Genomic DNA, 21,376 nt, shown 5'->3' on the forward strand with positions numbered 1-21,376 from the left:
TGGGTGCAGGGCCGGAGGCCGGGTGGCAGGACGGGAGGCTGGGTGGCAGGACGGGAGGCTGGGTGGCAGGACGGGAGGCTGAGTGCAGGGCCGGAGGCCGGGTGGCAGGACGGGAGGCCGGGTGGCAGGACGGAGGCCGGGTGGCAGGACGGGAGTCCGGGTGGCATGACGGGAGGCCGGGTGGCAGGACGGGAGGCCGGGTGGCAGGATGGGAGGCTGGGTGCAGGGCCGGAGGCCAGGTGGCAGGGCCGGAATGGTGGGGATTTGAAAGCCAGTTGTTGGGCAGAAAATAAACCTCCCTAAAGAGAAGGATCTGATTGTGCAGAGATCCTGACAAGGTCCCATACATGTAGACACATAGCCAGTCTGGGCGCATTGTTTTTCTTCCTCCCCTCGGCCAGGGAGAGATCAGGGGGTTGGAGAAGTACCCGCCACCCAGGCCCCAGGCCTACGGATATGCATGGCACCCAGCAGCCCAGGAGGTCCCGGGCTAGGCCCAGGTAAACACACCACCAGCAGCAGGAACCTGATCCAGAGCCAGAATCACACAGGATCAAACATTGTTCCTCCTCTCCTGTAGAGGCTCTCAGCCAACCTAATGACCAACAGAAGAATAGGTTACACCAACCCAGGGAAGGTGTTATGGTTGGATATAGTCCTTAAATATTTTATTAAAGTCCACGTAAAGCCACTTCAATAAGCTTCACATGATAACCAAAAGGTAAGGTGGTCAGTTTCAGAGACAATGAGGCCCTTTCGTGTGAACTTTGTGTAAATAATCAACAAGGTAAAATCAACAACGTCAAAGTTTCTTCCGCCAGTTAAGAGGGTCAATATTGACCAGAGAGGTGTAGCCAGTCAGTCAGACAGTCAGTCAGTCAGTGAACACGGAGACCAGCTCGGCTAGTACCAGTAATCTCATGTCTTATCAACAGAAACAACCATAACACACAGAATCCCAGCTAAGACTTGTCCACATGTTAACAGGCAAACTCTAATGGCAGTAACAGTCTATCTACATCACCATGTAGTAAAAGGTTCACCTTCTGATATCCACATGTCAGTCAAGGTCACTGAAATACATGATATTACACTACACACACAATAAACTTTTACATTGAAATCACGAGTACAATTCATGACAATATGTACATTTAGGAGACTCAAAGAGTTTTGTTGATTAGTTCACATAGGCAGAATACGGGTGATCTCTCAGTCCTGGCCTGTGGCATAGAGAGCAGGCGAGAGGAAACGGCATCTGACAAAAGGCTTGAGGTTTGCTTTCCTTCTCTTGAAAAATGAAACTAATTAAAACATGCTTCACAATGAAGAGAGGAAAGCAGAATATAGAAGGAGGAGGAAGTGGGAGGCAGGAGGAGGGGAAGAGGGAGGAAGGAGGAGGGAGGGTGAGGAAGGAGGGGAAGGAAGAGGAGGGGGAGGAAGGGGGAGGAAGGTGGAGGAGGAAGGAGGAGGAAGGAGGAGGAAGACAGAGGAAGGAAGAGGAAGGGGTAGGAAGGGGTAGGAAGGACGAGGAAGGAGGAGAAAGGGGTAGGAAGGAGGAGGAAGGAGGAGAAAGGGGTAGGAAGGAGGAGGAAGGAGGAGGAAAGGGTAGGAAGGATGAGGAAGGAGGAGAAAGGGGCAGGAAGGAGGAGGAAGGAGGAGGAAGGGGTAGGAAGAACGAGGAAGGACGAGGAAGGGGTAGGAAGGACGAGGAAGGACAAGGAAGGCGTCGGATGGACGAGGAAGGAGGAGGTGTGGGAAGGAAGGATGAAGGAGGAGGGGGGGTGAGGAAGGAGGGGAAGGAAGAGGAGGGGGAGGAAGGGGGAGGAAGGTGGAGGAGGAAGGAGGAGGAAGGTGGAGGAGGAAGGAGGAGGAAGACAGAGGAAGGAAGAGGAAGGGGTAGGAAGGACAAAGAAGGGGTAGGAAGGAGGAGGAAGGGTTAGGAAGTACGAGGAAGGAGGAGGAAGCGGTAGGAAGGTGGAGGAAGGAGGAGGAAGGGGTATGATGGATGAGGAAGGAGGAAGAACGGGTAGGAAGAATGAGGAAGGTGGAGGAAAGGGTAAGATGGGGTAGGAAGGACGAGGAAGGAGGAAGAAGGGGTGGGAAGGACGAGGAAGGTGCAAGAAGGACGAGGAAGGAGGAAGGGGTAGGAAGGACGAGGAAGGTGGAGGAAGGGGCAGGAAGAAAGACTAAGGAGAAGGAAGGGTTAGGAAGGAGAGGGAAGGGGGAAGGGGAAGAAGAACATGGAAAGACGAGAAAGCGGGAGGGGGAGGAAACACGAAGAAGGACGAGAAAAGATGAGGAATCCCGAAGAAGGACAAGGAAGGAGGAGGAAGGGGGAGGAAGAAGGAGGAGAAAGGAGGAGGATGAAGAAGGAGGTCCAGTTGGTGTGTGTGTGTGTGGGGGGGGGGGTGGAATAGTGTCCACTCCAGAAGTGGGTCAGTCCAAGCAGAGGTCAGCTGTGGAGTGAGCCAACGCAGGATGAATTAATTAAGTAATTCATCTCTCTCTCTCTGGATAACTGCTGGTTATAAGAGCTTGTTTTGGAACTGGGATACTCTTTAGATTGTAAGCCTGGAGCCTGTCAATGGAGAGGAAAAACTAAAAGGGAGAAGGAGAAAGAGAGCGATAGGAAGAAGAGGGATAGAGAAATAGAGAGATGGAGGGAGAGAGCGATAGGAAGAAGAGGGAGAGAGAAAGAGAGAGATGGAGGGAGAGAGCGATAGGAAGAAGAGGGAGAGAGAAAGAGAGAGATGGAGGGATAGAGAGATAGGAAGAAGAGGGAGAGAGAAAGAGAGAGATGGAGGGAGAGAGCGATAGGAAGAAGAGGGAGAGAGCGATAGGAAGAAGAGGGAGAGAGAAAGAGAGAGATGGAGGGATAGAGAGATAGGAAGAAGAGGGAGAGAGAAAGAGAGAGATGGAGGGAGAGAGCGATAGGAAGAAGAGGGAGAGAGATAGAGAGAGATGGAGGGAGAGAGAGAGCGATGGGGAGAAGGAGGCAGGCAGGCAGGCAGCTGTAATGGTTCTCAGTTTACTAATCCATGGCAGTGGTTGTCTGACCTCAGTGGCTGGGTCTGTTTTCATGAGGCCTGCTCAACTCTACACAAGCCCCTGGACTGGAAAACTCCTTATTTTGTGTGTGTGTGTTATGACGTCAGTTGAAGGCCAGCCAAGACGAGTGTTCTTCTAAGAAACCACCAAAGCCGAAAAACAGCCCCTTACGTGCACTTCCCTACTACTACACACTATCTCATATAGCATGGGGTCCTTGGGCTAACAGTGGGCATTGGTTGGGTAAAGCTGCATTTAGGAAAAGTAAAGTAAAAATCTGTTTGTTTATTGGTTGTGAATACAGTTAAGTTTCAGATGTTATAGCGGGTTCAGAAAACTGCTTATGTAACTAGCTCCTAACAATGCAGTAAAATGTCAAACAAGTCCACATACATGTGTCTATGTTAATAATCCCGTTTATAAATAAATATGCAGTGTGTATAAACAGTGAAACTAAAATGCAATGTAAAGTAGTAAAAATATTACAATGAGCTACACTACATGGCCAAAATGGCAAAAGTATGTGGACACCTGCTCATTGAACATCTCATTCTAAAATCATGTGGATTAATATGGTCCACCCTTTTCTGTTATAACAGCCTCCACTCTTCTGGGAAGGCTTTCCACTAGATGTTGGAACATTGCTGCAGGGACTTGCTTCCATTCAGCCACAAGAGCATTAGTGAGGTCAAGGCACTGATGTTGGGCGATTAGGCCTGGCTCGCAGTCGGTGTTCCAATTCATCCTAAAGGTGTTCGATGGGGTTGAGGTCAGGGCTCTGTGCAGGCCAGTCAAGTTCTTCCACACCAATCTAGAGAACCAATTTCATTGTATGTGGTAGCATTAAGACTTCCCTATGTCATTATTGCTCATCCACCAAACTTTACAGTTAGCACTATGCATTTGGGCAGGTAGCATCCGTCGAACAGCCAGATGGTGAAGTGTGATTCATCCCTCCTGAGAACCCATTTCCACTGCTCCAGAGTCCAATGGCGGCGAGGTTTACACCACGCCAGCCGACGCTTGGCATTGTGCATGGCAAGAGGGGCAAAGTACGGCCCTGCCGAGCACTTCAATCCAGCCCGTGAGACAGGGGTAAAAAAATACTAATATATATATTTTTTTATTGCCCTTTTTCCTCCGCAACTTCGTGGTATCCAATTGGTAGTTACAGTCTTGTCCCATCACTGCAACTCCCGTACGGACTCAGGAGGGGTGAGGGCCGGGCTTAGTGCTACCGGGATAAGTTGGCATTGTGTCAAGAAGCCGTGCGTCCTCCAAAACACGACCCAGCCAAGCCGCACTGCTTCTTGACACAATGCCAACTTATCCCGGTAGCACTAAGCCCGGCCTGCCACAGGAGACGCTAGTGCGCGATGGGACATCCCTGCCGGCCAGACCCTCCCCTAACCCGGACAACGCTGGGCCGATCTCCCAGTCATGGCCAGCTGTAACACAGCCTGGGATTGAACACGTGTCTGTAGTGACGCCTCAAGCACTGCGATGCAGTACCTTAGACCACTGCGCCACTAGGGAGGCCCCCACAAAATGATTTTAACAAACAATTGTTCCCCAAAAAATGAGTCCCTCCGTTGAATTTCAAAATCCCAATGCGGTCCTCGAGCCAAAAAGTTTGCCCAGCCCTGGCGCATGGTGATCTTAGGCTTGTGTGTGGCTGACGGTCATGGAAATTTCATGAAGCTCCCGGCGAACAGTTCTTGTGCTGACGTTGCTTCAAGAGGCAGTTTGAAACTCAGTAGTGAGTGTTGTAACCGAGGACAAACAAGTTTTATGCGCTACACGTTTCAGCACTCGGCGGTCCCGTTCTGTGAGTTTGTGTGGCCTACCACTTCACGTCTGAGCCATTGTTCCTAAATGTTTCCACTTCACAATAACAGCACAGTTGACCGGGGCAGCTCTAGGAGGGCAGAAATTTGGCGAACTGACTTGTTGGAAAGGTGTCATCCTATGACGGTGCCACATTGAAAGTCACTGAGCTCTTCAGTAAGGCCATTCTACTCCCAATGTTTGTCTATGGAGATTGCATGGCTGTGTGCTTGATTTTATACACCCCAGCAATGGGTGTGTCTGAAATAGCCGAATCCCGGGGTTTCCACATACTTTGGGCATGTAGTGTATATTTGAAATACAGTATTTAAATACACAGTACAAAACCCCATGCAAAATGGATAGAACTGCTGGAAATTAGCTTCCGGACCAGAGTCCAGAATACAAATATACATTGAGTGTAGAAGACATTAAAGGACACCTGCTCTTACCATGACATATACTGACCAGGTGAATCCAGGTGAAAACTATGATCCCTTATTGATGTCACTTGTTAAATCCACTTCAATCAGTGTAGATGAAGTGGAGGAGACAGGTTGAAGAAGGATTTTTAAGCCTTGAGACAATTGAGACATGGATTGTGTATGTTTTTTAACCTTTATTTAACTGGGCAAGTCAGTTAAGAACAAATTCTTATTTACAATGACGGCCTACTCCGGCCAAACCCAGACGACTCTGGGCCAATTGTGCGGCGCCCTATGGGACTCCCAATCACAGCCGGATGTGATACAGCCTGGAGTCGAACCAAGTACTATAGTGACACCTCTTGCACTGAGATGCAGTGCCTTAGACTGCTATGCCACTCAGGAGTCCCTGTGTTCCAGTCAGAGGGTGAATGGGCAAGACAAAATATTTAAGTGTCTTTGAACAGGGTATGATTGTAAGTGCCAGGCGCACTTGTTTGTGTGAAGAACTGCAACGCTGCTGCGTTTTTCACTCTCAACAGTTTCCCGTGTATATCAAGAATGGTCCACCACCCAAAGGACATCCAGCCAACTTGACACAACTGTGGGAAGCATTGGAGTCAACATGGGCCAACATCCCTGCGGAACGCTTTTGACACCTTGTAGAGTCCATGCCCCGACGAATTTAGGTTGTTCTGAGGGCAAAAGGGGCAGGGGGTGCAACTCAATATTAAGAAGGTGCTCCTAATGTTTGGGTTACTCAGTGTATATAATGGTGTGTATAGACAGTATGGACAGTATATGAATAGAAAAGGTGTGTACAGCAGTAGTGATATAGGATGAGTCATGACTAGAATACAGTATATACAGTGCATTCAGATATTATTCTGACCCCTTGACTTTTTCCACGTTGTGTTACATTACAGCCCTATTCAAAAATTGATTAAATTGATTTTTTCCCTCATCAATTGTAATGTTCGTTGTTAGAAGGAGAAGTGGACCAAAGCGCAGCGTGGTAAGTGCTCCTGATTCTTTAATATCACAACACACTCAAACAAAATAACAAAAGGCGAAAAAATGAAAACGTACAGTTCTGTCAGGCAACAGAGGCTAACCAGAAAACAACCTCCCACAAACACAGGAAGAAAACAGGCTGTCTAAGTATGATTCCCAATCAGAGACAACGATAGACAGCTTCCCCTGATTGGGAACCACACTCGGCCCAAAAACAAAGAAACAGAAAACATAGACTTTCCCACCTGAGTCACACCCTGACCTAACCAAACATAGAGAATAATAAGGATCTCTATGGTCAGGGCGTGACAGTACCCCCCTCCCCAAAGGTGCGGACTCCAGCCGATAACCTGAACCTATAGGGGAGGGTCCGGGTGGGCATCTCCTCTTGGTGGAGGCTCCGGTGCGGGACGCAGATCCCCCTCCGCTTGGGGCTCCCCCCACTTTCGTGGAACCGGACCGTAGATCGTCGCCGGAGGCTCCGGACCACCGACCGTCACCGGAGGCTCCGGACCGGGGACCGTCACCGGAGGCTCCGGACCAGGGATCGTCGCTGCAGGCTCCGCGCCATGGATCGTCGCTGGAGGCTTCGTGCCATGGATTATCGCTGGAGGCTCCGGGCCATGGATTATCACTAGAGGCTTCGTGCCATGGATCATCACTACAGGCTCCGGGCCATGGATCATCACTGGAGGCTTCGTGCCATGGATCATCACTGGAGGCTCCGGGCCATGGATTATCACTAGAGGCTTCGTGCCATGGATCATCACTACAGGCTCCGGGCCATGGATCATCACTGGAGGCTTCGTGCCATGGATCATCACTGGAGGCTCCGGGCCATGGATCATCACTGGAGGCTTCGTGCCATGGATCATCACTGGAGGCTCCGGGCCATTAATTATCACTGGAGGCTTCGTGCCATGGATCATCACTGGAGGCTCTGGGCCATGGATCATCACTGGAGGCTTCATACGTGGAGCCGGAACAGGTCTCACCGGACTGAGGAGATGCACTGGAGGCCGGGTGCGTGGAGCAGGCACAGGGCGTACCAGGTTGGAGAGACGCATTGGAGACCAGGTGCGCGGAGCTGGCACAGGATATACTGGGCCGTGGAGGCGCACTGGAGGTCTGGAGCGTAGGGCTGGCACAACCCGTCCTGGCTGGATGCTCACTTTAGCCCGGCAAGTGCGGGGCGCTGGCACAGGACTAACTGGGCTGTGAAGGCGCACTGGCGACACAGGACGTAGAGCTGGCGTAGGATATCCTGGACCGAGGAGGCGTACTGGAGACCAGGAGCACTGAGCCGGCACAATTCGTCCTGGCTGAATGCCCACTCTAGCACGGCAAATGCGGGGCGCAGGCACAGACCGCACCGGGCTATGAATGCGCACTGGAGATACAGTGCGCATCACCGCATAACACTGTGCCTGACTGGTCACACGCTCCCCACGGTAAGCACGGGGAGGTGGCTCAGGTCTCAACCCTGACTCGCCAATCTCCCCGTGTGCCCCCCCCCCAAAAAAAAAAACATTTTTGGGGCTGCCTCTCGGGCTTCCGTTGTTGCCGTGCTAGTTCCTCGTAGCGTCACCGTTCCTCCTTTGCTGCCTCTATCTCCTCCCATGGACGGCGATATTCCCCAACCCGCGTCCAGGGCCCTTTGCCGTCCAGGATCTCCTCCCATGTCCAACTATCCTGGCCACGCTGCTTGGTCCGTTTTTGGTGGGAGGTTCTGTAACGTTCGTTGTTAGAAGGAGAAGTGGACCAAAGCGCAGCGTGGTAAGTGCTCATGATTCTTTATTATCACAACACACTCAAACAAAATAACAAAAGGCAAAAAAAACTAAAACGTTCAGTTCTGTCAGGCAACAGATGCTAACCAGAAAACAACCTCCCACAAACACAGGAAGAAAACAGGCTGCCTAAGTATGATTCCCAATCAGAGACAACGATAGACAGCTGCCTCTGATTGAGAACCACACTCGGCCCAAAAACAAAGAAACAGAAAACATAGATTTTCCCACCCGAGTCACACCCTGACCTAACCAAACATAGAGAATAATAAGGATCTCTATGGTCAGGGTGTGACATCAATCTACACACAATTCCCCATAATGACAAAGCAAAAATAGTTTTTTTTTATTTTTTTTATTAGCAAATCTATAAAAAATGCACTGTTAACTGTGGGACCTTAAATAGACAGGGGTGTGCCTTTCCAAATCATGTCCAATCCATTGAATTGACCACAGGTGGACTCCAATCAAGTTCTAGGAACATTTCATGGATTATCAATGGAAACAAGATAGACCTGAGCTCAATTTGCAAACATTTCTTAAAATCTGTTTTCGATTTGTCATGATGGGGTGGTATTGTGTGTAGATTGATTAGGGGAAAAAAATGATTTAATCAATTTAATAATAAGGCTGTAACGTATTTCTTTTTTGAAAAAGCCAAAGGGTCTATATACTTTTCGAATGCACTGACTGTATATATAAAGTAGGTAAAACAGAATGTAAACATTATTAAAGTGACCAGTGTTCAATGTCTATATACTTAGGGCAGCAGTCTCTAAGGTGCAGGGTAGAGTACCGGGTGGTATGACAGCTAGTGACAGGGACTTAGGTTCAGGGCAGTGTACTGAGCGGAGGATGGCTAGTGTTGACTGTTTAACAGTCTGATGGCCTGGAGATAGAAGCTGTTTTTCAGTCTCTCGGTCCCAGCTTTGATGCACCTGTACTGACCTCTCCTTCTGGATGGTAGAAAGGTGAACAGTCCGTGGCTCGGGTGGCTGAGGTCCTTGATGATCTTATTGGCCTTCCTGTGACACTGGGTGCTGTAGATGTCTTGGAGGGCAGTGTTCCCCCGATGGTGCGTTGGGCTTACTGGAATATCCTCTGGAGAGCGCTGTGGTTGCCGTACCAGACGGTGATACAGCCAGACAGGATGCTCTCAATGATGCATCTGTACAAGTTGGTGAGGGTCTTAGTGGCCAAGACAAATATCTTCCTATAATCGACACTCCTACTCTGAGTACAGGCCTAGGATTCTCTCCAACAGGACAGCTGCATTAAAACTGTCAGTCTGTTTCAGTCCCACATCTTTCCAACTAGATTACCCACATCTTTCCAACTAGATTACCCACACACAATCCCACATCTTTCCAACTAGATTACCCACACACAAACCCACATCTTTCCAAGTAAATTACACACACACAATCCCACATCTTTCCAAGTAAATTACACACACACAATCCCACATCTTTCCAAGTAAATTACACACACACAATCCCACATCTTTCCAAGTAAATTACACACACACAATCCCACATCTTTCCAAGTAAATTACACACACACAATCCCCCATCTTTCCAACTAGATTACCCACACACAATCCCACATCTTTCCAAGTAAATTACACACACACAATCCCCCATCTTTCCAACTAGGTTACACACACACAATCCCACATCTTTCCAAGTAAATTACACACACACAATCCCACATCTTTCCAACTAGGTTACACACACACAATCCCACATCTTTCCACAGATCCCCCACCCACATCTTTCCAACTAGATCACACACACAATCCCACATCTTTCCAACTAGGTTACACACACACACAATCCCACATCTTTCCAACTAGATCACACACACAATCCCACATCTTTCCAACTAGATCACACATACAATCCCACATCTTTCCAACTAGGTTACACACACACACAATCCCACATCTTTCCAACTAGGTTACACACACAATCCCACATCTTTCCAAGTAAATTACACACACACAATCCCACATCTTTCCAACTAGGTTACACACACATACAATCCCACATCTTTCCAACTAGGTTACACACACACAATCCCACATCTTTCCAACTAGATCACACACACAATCCCACATCTTTCCAACTAGGTTACACACACACACAATCCCACATCTTTCCAACTAGATCACACACACAATCCCACATCTTTCCAACTAGGTTACACACACACACAATCCCACATCTTTCCAACTAGGTTACACACACACACAATCCCACATCTTTCCAACTAGGTTACACACACACAACACACACAAAAACCGCAGCGGGATCCTGAGCAGATTCAGTATTAGAGGAAAACATACATACAGCATGTCATGAGATGTATAGATATGTATATCTTAACTTTCTGAGATATGAGTGAGAGAAAAAGGGAGGGAGGGAGGGAGGAGACACTGAGCGCTACACAGATATACAGGCTTCTGAACATTATTCATGCCTGCCTACACATGGGAGGGAGGGAGAGAATTTGAAAATCTTGAAAAAAATATATACAAAATCAAGGCTATGTACAGACTCAGTAAGCATAGCCTTGCTATTGAGAAAAGTCACCATAGGCAGACCTGGCTCTCGAGAGAAGACAAGCTATGTGCACACTGCCCACAAAATGAGGTGGAAACTGAGCTGCACTTCCTAACCTCCTGCCAAATGTATGACCATATTAGAGAAACATATTTCCCTCAGATTACACAGATCCACAAAGAATTCGAAAACAAACCCAATTTTGATAAACTCCTATATCTACTGGGTGAAATACCACAGTGTGCCATCACAGCAGCAAGATATGTGACCTGTTGCCACAAAAAAAGGGCAATCAGTGAAGAACAAACACCATTTTGTACTATTTGCACATAATATGACATTATATGTCATATGTCTTGATTCTTTTGGAACTTCTGTGAGTGTAATGTTTACTGTTCATTTTTATTGTTTATTTCACTTTTGTTTATTATCAACTTCACTTGCATTAGCAATGTTAACATATGTTTCCCATGCCAATAAAGCCATTCAATTGAAATTGAATTGAATTGAAGAGAGAGAGAGAGAGAGAGGAGGAGAGAGAGAGGAGAGAGAGAGAGAGAGAGAGAGAGAGAGGAGAGAGAGAGAGAGAGAGAGGAGAGAGAGAGAGAGAGAGACAAACAGTGAATTTCAGAGGTGGAGGAGGGGAATGGGCAGGGGTCGACAGAACCGCTGCAGCCCCCCCATTTCTCATCTGCCAAACTCACAGCCGCTCCAATAAGTAATTTTTCACAGTTAGATTTCAGCCCAAAGACGTCAATGGACAGGATCTGAATCTGGAGCACAATGCTGGGTTTTGTTACAGAATGACGTCAGCCTGAAGCTTAGGGTGTTCTCTCTCTCTCTCTCTCTCTCTCTCGCTCTCTCTCTCTCTCTCTCTCTCTCTCTCTCTCTCTCTCTCTCTCTCTCTCTCTCTCTCTCTCTCTCTCTCTCTCTCTCACACTCACTCACTCACTCACTCACTTTTTTTTCAATCACTCACTCACTCACTCTCCCTCTCTACCTCCCTTCACCATGGGTCTCAGATTGACTCAGTCCCACAGGACTCCACAGGAAGTGAAGCCAGGATACCCTGGATACACAACACTACACTACAGCACAGCACAACACTACACTACAGCACAAAACTACACTACAGCACAACACTACACTACAGCACAACACTACAGCACAACACTACACTACAGCACAACACTACACTACAGCACAACACTACACTACAGCACAATACTACACTACAGCACAAAACTACACTACAGCACACTGACATAGTGCCTGAGAAAAACACTACACTTAAAACCCAACACTTATCTAAAATAGTGACACTTTTTAATGCAATTAACGACTGTAGAAAGGATGAGCAGGTCTATTACATGAAAGGTACTGATAAAGAAAGAAAACAAAACGATTATTTTTCAATAATTACGTCTGCGTGTGAAATTCTTGGGAAAGTATAAACTGCTAAGGCAATAAAGGTTTGTGAAAGTGCACAAACAACACAGACTATCTGTTATCTGGCGTTGAGACCATTCCATAGTGTTAGGCTTAAGTCACCTAACACAAGCAGTTTATTTGTCAACATACAGCAATGTAAATATATGATACATTCTTCAGGACAGACGCTAGAGAGAAGGGTAGACCTAGCAACTATTTGTGACGTGTGACTGATAAATGTCGGCTCTGGTGCCACTGACAGTGTCAGGGACACAGGGCTCAGAGGTCAGCCTGTGATCCAGTGACCGTGCTCCACGGAATTAAAGAGAAAACACACACTCACAGGCCTCAGAGGTCAGCCTGTGATCCAGTGACCGTGCCCCATATGGAATTAAAGACAAAACACATCCCCATGTTTGCCCTCATCCTCGCCCACCACGAGTCACCAGAGGAATGTAGTGGTGGGGCCGCCCCGACAACTCAGATGGAGAGAATGGGTCGTTAGAGAAAATAGAGGGAGAGAGAGGAAAGAGAGTGACAGTGAGAGCGATAGAGGGTGGGAGGGAATTTAAATTGAATTTAATAGAGAGAGAGACAGAGACAGCGAGAGAGACAGAGAGAGAGACAGAGAGAGAGAGAGAGAGAGAGAGAGAGAGAGAGAGAGAGAGAGAGAGAGAGAGAGACAGACAGACAGACAGACAGACAGACAGACAGACAGACAGACAGACAGACAGACAGACAGACAGACAGACAGACAGACAGACAGACAGACAGACAGACAGACAGACAGACAGACAGACAGAGAGAGAGAGAGAGAGAGACAGACAGACAGACAGACAGACAGACAGACAGACAGACAGACAGACAGACAGACAGACAGACAGACAGACAGACAGACAGACAGACAGACAGACAGACAGACAGACAGACAGACAGACAGACAGACAGACAGACTGAGAGAGAGAGAGAGAGAGAGAGAGAGAGAGTGGGGAGACACAGATCCACAAAGAATTAGAAAACAAACCCAATTTTGATAAACTCCCATATCTACTGGGTGAAATACCATCACAGCAGCAGATTTGTGACCTGTTGCCACAAGAAAAAGGCAGCCAGTGAAGAACAAACACCATTGTAAATACAACCCGTATTTATGTTTATTTATTTTCCCATTTGTACTTTAACTATTTGCACATTGTTACAACATTGTATATAGACATAATGTGACATTTGAAATATCATTATTATTTTGGAACTTCTGTGAGTGTAATGTTTACTGTTAACTTCACTTGCTTTGGCAATGTTAACATATGTTTCCCATGACAATAAAGCCCCTTGAATTGAATTGAGAAGCAGAAAGTCTTCACAGTCTCCACAGACAAAGACCAGAACAACGCAGTGGGACATCTAGACCAGGCCAGGGTGGGCGAAGGCTTCCCCATGTTGGTACACTGCTTGCATAGCTTGTCCTTGATGAAATGTTGGTTTGTAATTAAATCAGCCGGGAATCAGAGCTACAAGACAATGCAGCATTCATCAAGTTTGAGTTCTATAAATGGAACCCTAACTAACATGACACAATGTTGCAGTACATTTTCCTGCCGTGGAGCGATAAGAGAAACGATGTCCACTAGTCTGTGTTCTGAGGAGCGATAAGAGAAACGACAGGACAGTGATAATTCCCCTGGGCTCTTCCTTCATGTTCATTAGGCACCAAAGGAAATAAAATAGGGAGTGACTACCTGGATTTGTACAAATAGAAACCCTAATTTTCGTTTTTGTTTGCATGCCCTATTGAACATGGCCCAGTGGTTGTGATTGCACACCTTACCCAACATCCCCAGGCTGCATGACACGCACATGACTGGTGCTGCCTTCACGCAGAAGGCACAAAACATGACACTAAAACACCTAACTAAACAATTGTAGCCGATGTGGAATCTCTAGCGGTGCGGGGGTTTGAAGTGTTGGTATACAGAACGGCCCAGGTTTGGCAGGACCTACTCTGTTAGACAAACACAGAACTACAGTCGAAGTTCAGGTCTCAGGACTTCTTACCTCTTCCTGTGAGGCGTAGTGTGGTTCCTCTGGGGCAACAGACCAGTAGCAGTAGTCAAAACCAAACTCCAGCACCTTCTCCCTGGATTCCCCAGGGCCGTCCTGACGTCCATCCAGCTGTGGAGAAAAAGACAGAGAGAGGAGAGATGGACAGACAGTTAGACAAGGGCACAGACAGACAGACAGACAGGGACTTGGGAGTTTAAAACTCCAGAAGTACACATTATACTTTGTCCATTACTGTAGGTTTCTACTAGAGACAAGTACAGACAGTGTGTTACAATAGGTTACTACTAGAGACAAGTACAGACAGTGTGTTACAATAGGTTACTACTAGAGACAAGTACAGACAGTGTGTTACAATAGGTTACTACTAGAGACAAGTACAGACAGTGTGTTACAATAGGTTACTACTAGAGACAAGTACAGACAGTGTGTTACAATAGGTTACTACTAGAGACAAGTACAGACAGTGTGTTACAATAGGTTTCTACTAGAGACAAGTACAGACAGTGTGTTACAATAGGTTACTACTAAAGACAAGTACAGACAGTGTGTTACAATAGGTTTCTACTAGAGACAAGTACAGACAGTGTGTTACAATAGGTTTCTACTAGAGACAAGTACAGACAGTGTGTTACAATAGGTTTCTACTAGAGACAAGTACAGACAGTGTGTTACAATAGGTTTCTACTAGAGACAAGTACAGACAGTGTGTTACAATAGGTTACTACTAGAGACAAGTACAGACAGTGTGTTACAATAGGTTACTACTAGAGACAAGTACAGACAGTGTGTTACAATAGGTTTCTACTAGAGACAAGTACAGACAGTGTGTTACAATAGGTTTCTACTAGAGACAAGTACAGACAGTGTGTTACAATAGGTTACTATTGTACTATTATAGACAACCACTAGGTTCAGCACTTTATCAGCTATCAGGACTGCCTGCCCTGATGTTGACTAAGAGCCAAGGAGAGGGAACTGTAGGAGAGCAAGCATCTACATGCCCGTGCAGATCTGACAACATTAGTTTACAGCCACTGAGCATAATTTCACAAACAGACCTTTGCTTTCATATTGTGCAAGAGACCTATTCCTTACTAACAGTGGACTTCCTATGTATTTTCAGCATAACTAAGGTCTACCCTGTACCTTAACCTGGAGATATAATTTTTTTCATGTATGTACACAGCTGAAGTACATCCTTCAATCTTTCCAAATACAATCTCAGTTTAGGGATCAGATAGAGCAGGGCAGGGATCAGATAGAGCAGGGCAATCGCTAATCTTAATCACATAATGAGTAGTTATTTGAGATGCAAGATTGTAGGTCATGTGATTCTGCAGTCTGACTGTAATCTAGTCAATCTTATTAAACACATACTTTTTCTAACAGCAGCGTTAAGCCACACTAAGGTATCCATTCCTCACAGCCGATGGACAGCAGTTAACCCCTGCTTCCTCACAGCCGATGGACAGCAGTTAGACCCTGCTTCCTCACAACCAATGGACAGCAGTTATCCCCTGCTTCCTCACAGCCGATGGACAGCAGTTAACCCCTGCTTCCTCACAACCAATGGACAGCAGTTAACCCCTGCTTCCTCACAGCCGATGGACAGCAGTTAACCCCTGCTTCCTCACAACCAATGGACAGCAGTTATCCCCTGCTTCCTCACAGCCGACAGACAGCAGTTAACCCCTGCTTCCTCACAACCAATGGACAGCAGTTAATCCCTGCTTCCTCACAACCAATGGACAACAGTTAACCCCTGCTTCCTCACAGCTGATGGACAGCAGTTAACCCCTGCTTCCTCACAACCAATGGACAGCAGTTAACCCCTGCTTCCTCACAACCAATGGACAGCAGTTAACCCCTGCTTCCTCACAACCAATGGACAGCAGTTAACCCCTGCTTCCTCACAACCAATGGACAGCAGTTAACCCCTGCTTCCTCACAACCAATGGACAGCAGTTACCCCCTGCTTCCTCACAACCAATGGACAGCAGTTAACCCCTGCTTCCTCACAGCCGATGGACAGCAGTTAACCCCTGCTTCCTCACAACCGATGGACAGCAGTTAACCCCTGCTTCCTCACAACCAATGGACAGCAGTTAACCCCTGATTCCTCACAGCCGATGGACAGCAGTTAACCCCTGCTTCCTCACAGCCAATGGACCGCAGTTAACCCCTGATTCCTCACAGCCAATGGACTGCAGTTAACCCTTGCTAACCCAAACTGTCCCACTTTCCTAAAATAATTATTCCCATGGAACCCTGCTCCAGGCAGCGATGGCCACCGAGTTCTGATCCTGCTCTCTACAGTCGTGGCCAAAGGTTTTGAGAATGACACAAATATACATTTTCACAACGTCTGCTGCCTCAGTTTGTATGATAGCAATTTGCATATACTCCAGAATGTTATGAAGAGTGACCAGATGAATTGCAATTAATTGCAAAGTCCATCTTTGCCATGCAAATGAACTGAATCCCCCAAAAACATTTTCACTGTATTTCAGCCCTGCCACAAAAGGACCAGCTGACATCATGTCAGTGATTCTCTCGTTAACACAGGTGTGAGTGTTGACGAGGACAAGGCTGGAGATCACTCTGTCATGCTGATTGAGTTCGAATAACAGACTGGAAGCTTCAAAAGGAGGGTGGTGCTTGGAATCATTGTTCTTCCTCTGTCAATCATGGTTACCTGCAAGGAAACACGTGCCGTCATCATTACTTTGCACAAAAAGGGCTTCACAGGCAAGTAAGATTTCAGTAAGATAAGATTTCTCCTAATCAACCATTTATCGGATCATCAAGAACTTCAAGGAAAGTGGTTCAATTGTTGTGAAGAAGGCTTCAGGGCGCCCAAGAAAGTCCAGCAAGCGCCAGGACCATCTCCTAAAGTTGATTCAGCTGCGGGATTGGGGCACCACCAGTACAGAGCTTGCTCAGGAATGGCAGCAGGCAGGTGTGAGTGCATCTGCACGCACAGTGAGGCGAAGACTTTTGGAGGATGGCCTGGTGTCAAGAAGGGAAGAAAAGAAGCCACTTTTCTCCAAGAAAAACATCAGGGACAGACTGATATTCTGCAAAAGGTACAGGGATTGGACTGCTGAGGACTGGGGTAAAGTCATTTTCTCTGATGAATCCCCTTTCCGATTGTTTGGAGCATCCAGAAAAAAGCTTGTCCAGAGAAGACAAGGTGAGCGCTACCATCAGTCCTGTGTCATGCCAACACGTAAAGCATCCTGAGACCATTCATGTGTGGGGTTGCTTCTCAGCCAAGGGAGTGGGCTCACTCACAATTTTGCCTAAGAACACAGCCATGAATAAAGAATGGTACCAACACATCCTCCGAGAGCAACTTCTCCCAACCATCCAGGAACAATTTGGTGACAAACAATGCCTTTTCCAGCATGATGGAGCACCTTGCCATAAGGCAAAAGTGATAACTAAGTGGCTCAGGGAACAAAACATTGATATTTTGGATCCATGGCCAGGAAACTCCCCAGACCTTAATCCCATTGAGAACTTGTGGTCAATCCTCAAGAGGTGGGTAGACAAACAAAAACCCACAAATTCTGACAAACTCCAAGCATTGATTATGCAAGAATGGGCTGCCATCAGTCAGGATGTGGCCCAGAAGTTAATTGACAGCATGCCAGGGCGGATTGCAGAGTTCTTGAAAAAGAAGGGTCAACACTGCAAATATTGACTCTTTGTATCAACTTCATGTAATTGTCAATAAAAGCCTGTGACACTTATGAAATGCTTGTAATTATACTTCAGCATTCCATAGTAACATCTGTCAAAAATATCTAAAGACACAGCAAACTTTGTGGAAATTAATATTTGTGTAATTCTCAAAACGTTTGGCTACGACTGTATAGGACACCATATGTGGCTCGTCTTCGCTACATTGTTTCTAAAAGCACGTCCTCTCCCTTTCTTCTAACCTGTAACGCCCTGGCCATAGAGAGGGGTTTTTTGTTCTTTATTTTGGTTAGGCCAGGGTGTTACATTGGGTGGGCGTTCTATGTTCCTTTTTCTATGTTTTTGTATTTCTTTGTTTTGGGCCGTGTGTGGCTCCCAATCAGGCACAGCTGAAGCTCGTTGTTGCTGATTGGGAGTCACACATAAGGAGCATGTTTTTCCTTTGGGTTTTGTGGGTTGGGAGGAAATCCTGGACGGGAAAGGACCATGGGCTCAAGCTGGGGATTATCGCCGCCCGCAGTGGGAGATCGAGGCGGCGAGAGCTGAGAGGCGCTGGTATGAGGAAAGGGAGCGCAACGGACACGGGAGGCAGCCCCCCCAAAAAATTTGGGGGGGCACACGGGGAGATTGGCGGAGTCAGGCGTTAGACCTGAGCCAACTCCCCGTGCTTACCGGAAGCAGCGTGGTACTGGTAAGACACTGTGTTATGCTGTAGAGCGCACAGTGTCCCCAGTGCACGTTCAAAGCCCGGTGCGCTACATACCAGCCCCCCGCAAGTGCCATGCGAGTGCAGGCATCGAGCCAGGGCGGATGGTGCCAGCTCAGCGCGTCTGGTCTCCAGTGCGCCTCCTCGGTCCAGGTTATCCTGCGCCGGCGTTGCGCACTGTGTCTCCAGAGCGCTGGGAGGGTCCAGTTCGCCCAGTGCTCCCCCACAGCCCGGTTTATCCTGTGCCTCCTCCTCGGACCAGTCCTCCAGTGGGTCTCCCCATCCTGGTCCGTCCTGTGCCACCTCCCAGGACTAGGCCTCCAGTGGGTCTCCCCATCCTGGTCCATCCTGTGCCACCTCCCAGGACTAGGCCTCCAGTGGGTCTCCCCATCCTGGTCCGTCCTGTGCCACCTCCCAGGACTAGGCCTCCAGTGGGTCTCGCCAGTCTGGAGCCGCCAGAGCTGCCCGCCAGTCCGGAGCTGCCAGAGCTGCCCGCCAGTCAGGAGCCGCCAGAGCCGCCCGCCAGTCCGGAGCCGCCAGAGCCGCCCGCCAGTCCGGAGCCGCCAGAGCCGTCCGCTTGTCCGGAGCCGCCAGAGCTGCCCGCCTGTCCGGAGCCGCCAGAGCCGCCACCTGTCCGGAACCGCCCGCCTGTCCAGAGCAGTCAGAGCCGCCCGCCAGCCCGGTGAGTCCTGTGCCTACGCCTAGGGCCAGGCCTCTGTCATGTCTCCCCAGCCTGGTGAGAACTCAAAATTGTTCTACCTGGAACCAAAACGGGTCTACCTGGATCCAAAAAGGGTTCTTCAAACGGTTCCTGTATGGTTCTAGATAGAAAAAAAGGTGCTAAGGGTGCAGACACTCAGTCAGACATCTTACAGAGCATGTTTTTAACCAAGTTCTTTCTCTGAACTTTATGGGACTTTAGAGTTCACATAACTTGTCATGGGCCATGTGTGTGTGTTGTTGGAATGTGTGTTGTTGGAATGTGTGTCTGTGTTGTTGGAATGTATGTTGTTGGAATGTGTGTGTTGTTGGAATGTGTGTGTGTTGTTGGAATGTGTGTTGTTGGAATGTGTGTGTGTTGTTGGAATGTGTGTTGTTGGAATGTGTGTGTGTTGTTGGAATGTATGTTGTTGGAATGTGTGTGTGTTGTTGGAATGTGTGTTGTTGGAATGTGTGTGTGTTGTTGGAATGTGTGTGTGTTGTTGGAATGTGTGTGTGTTGTTAGAATGTGTGTGTGTTGTTGGAATGTGTGTGTGTCTGAGCAGTGGTGTCAGTGTGTCAGGAAGGTCCCTCCCTCTAGTATAGTGTCTCAGAGTTTGTGTGAGGCTCTGCACACTCATAATAAACAACAGAGGAATCAGACAGGAAGTGGCCAGTCCTGACTGTAAACATCCTGTGTGAGATACAGTAAAAGACACCCTCTAGATGCCCCCTTCTACTCCCTCCTCACAGAGACCTGCTGCCCCCCACCTGCCCTTAACACGTATAACACGTATAACACCTGACGAGGTGATGACAATAGCACCTGTACAGTTAAACGTATATCTGTGTAATAATATACTCACCTTGGTATTCTTTATCCTCACCAACTTGTCCTCTACCTGGACAGCTAGCCTCCCTCCAGCCATGCTTTCCCTGTGAAAGAGAGGAGACATTGTTGTACTTTAGTTTAACACAAAAGCATTCATTTTGTCCCATGTGGCTCAGTTGGTAGAGCATGGCCCTTGCAACGGCAAGGTTATGGGTTTGACTCCCATGGGGGACCAGTACAACAAAAAAAAGCACTTAGTACACTCTAAAATGACTAAAACCAAATCGAAACTGCAGAAATTATAATGGACCTACATTCATTGAGTTTCTTCACTGTGTCCAGCTCACTAATAATCAATAAAGCTAGACAGTCAGGGAGCAATGAAAATTCCTGTTAGGTATGCGTAACTGGCTATAAGGGAGTCAGGCGCGGGAGAGCAGGATTTGGGTAGCAAACGGAGCCTTTTATTTAGGCGAACAAAACACACGGCACAAAGAACACTAAACACAATACAGGTTGACATAACCCAGCGCAACCAGTCTAACGTGCGCATACACGAAACAATAAAGAATTTCACACACAGACATGGGGGGAACAGAGGGTTAAATACACAACAAGTAATGAGGGAAATGTAAACCAGGTGTGTGGGAAAACAAGACAAAACAAATGGAAAATGAAAAGTGGATCGGCGATGGCTAGAAGACCGGTGACGTCGACCGCCGAACGCCGCCTGAACAAGGAGAGGAACCAACTTCGGCGGAAGTCGTGACAATTCCAAAAACGATAGATAGCAAATTTTAACGGCGAAGAAATAAAACCAATTTTAAGTGCAGCAGTCAGACCTCGTTGAAGACCCAATGCGGCCCACGGGCAAAATGAATTTGACACCCCTGCTTTAAACCATGTCGGTCTTTTATCAGTGCTGATTTAGCCAAATGTCACCCAGCTAGACAAATAGAATACAACCTTTTGAGACCTATCATTATTAGATTCCTGGCTGTTACAGAGACCTATCATTATTAGATTCATGGCTGTTACAGAGACCTATCATTATTAGATTCATGGCTGTTACAGAGACCTAACATTATTTGATTCATGGCTGTTACAGAGACCTATCATTATTAGATTCATGGCTGTTATTGAGACCTATCATTATTAGATTTATGGCTGTTACAGAGGCCTATCATTATTAGATTCATGGCTGTTACAGAGACCTATCATTATTAGATTCATGGCTGTTACAGAGACCTATCATTATTAGATTCATG

At 47.5% G+C, this 21,376-nt stretch overlaps 1 protein-coding gene across 1 annotated transcript in view; it reads right to left on the minus strand.

Annotated features, from left to right (window-relative positions):
- LOC106611278 (uncharacterized) overlaps nt 1–21,376 on the minus strand; it is a 66,580-nt gene that overhangs the window by 34,219 nt on the left and 10,985 nt on the right. The window contains exons 2-3 of the mRNA XM_014211316.3: nt 20,143–20,212; nt 14,158–14,274 (exon numbers count right to left, since the gene is read on the minus strand). Coding sequence (XP_014066791.2) covers nt 14,158–14,274; nt 20,143–20,212 — 187 coding nt within the window. The remainder of the gene's footprint in view (nt 1–14,157; nt 14,275–20,142; nt 20,213–21,376) is intronic.

Source organism: Salmo salar, chromosome 09 (genome assembly GCF_965601325.2).
Source record: "Salmo salar chromosome 09, fSalSal1, whole genome shotgun sequence".
NCBI lineage: Eukaryota > Metazoa > Chordata > Actinopteri > Salmoniformes > Salmonidae > Salmo > Salmo salar.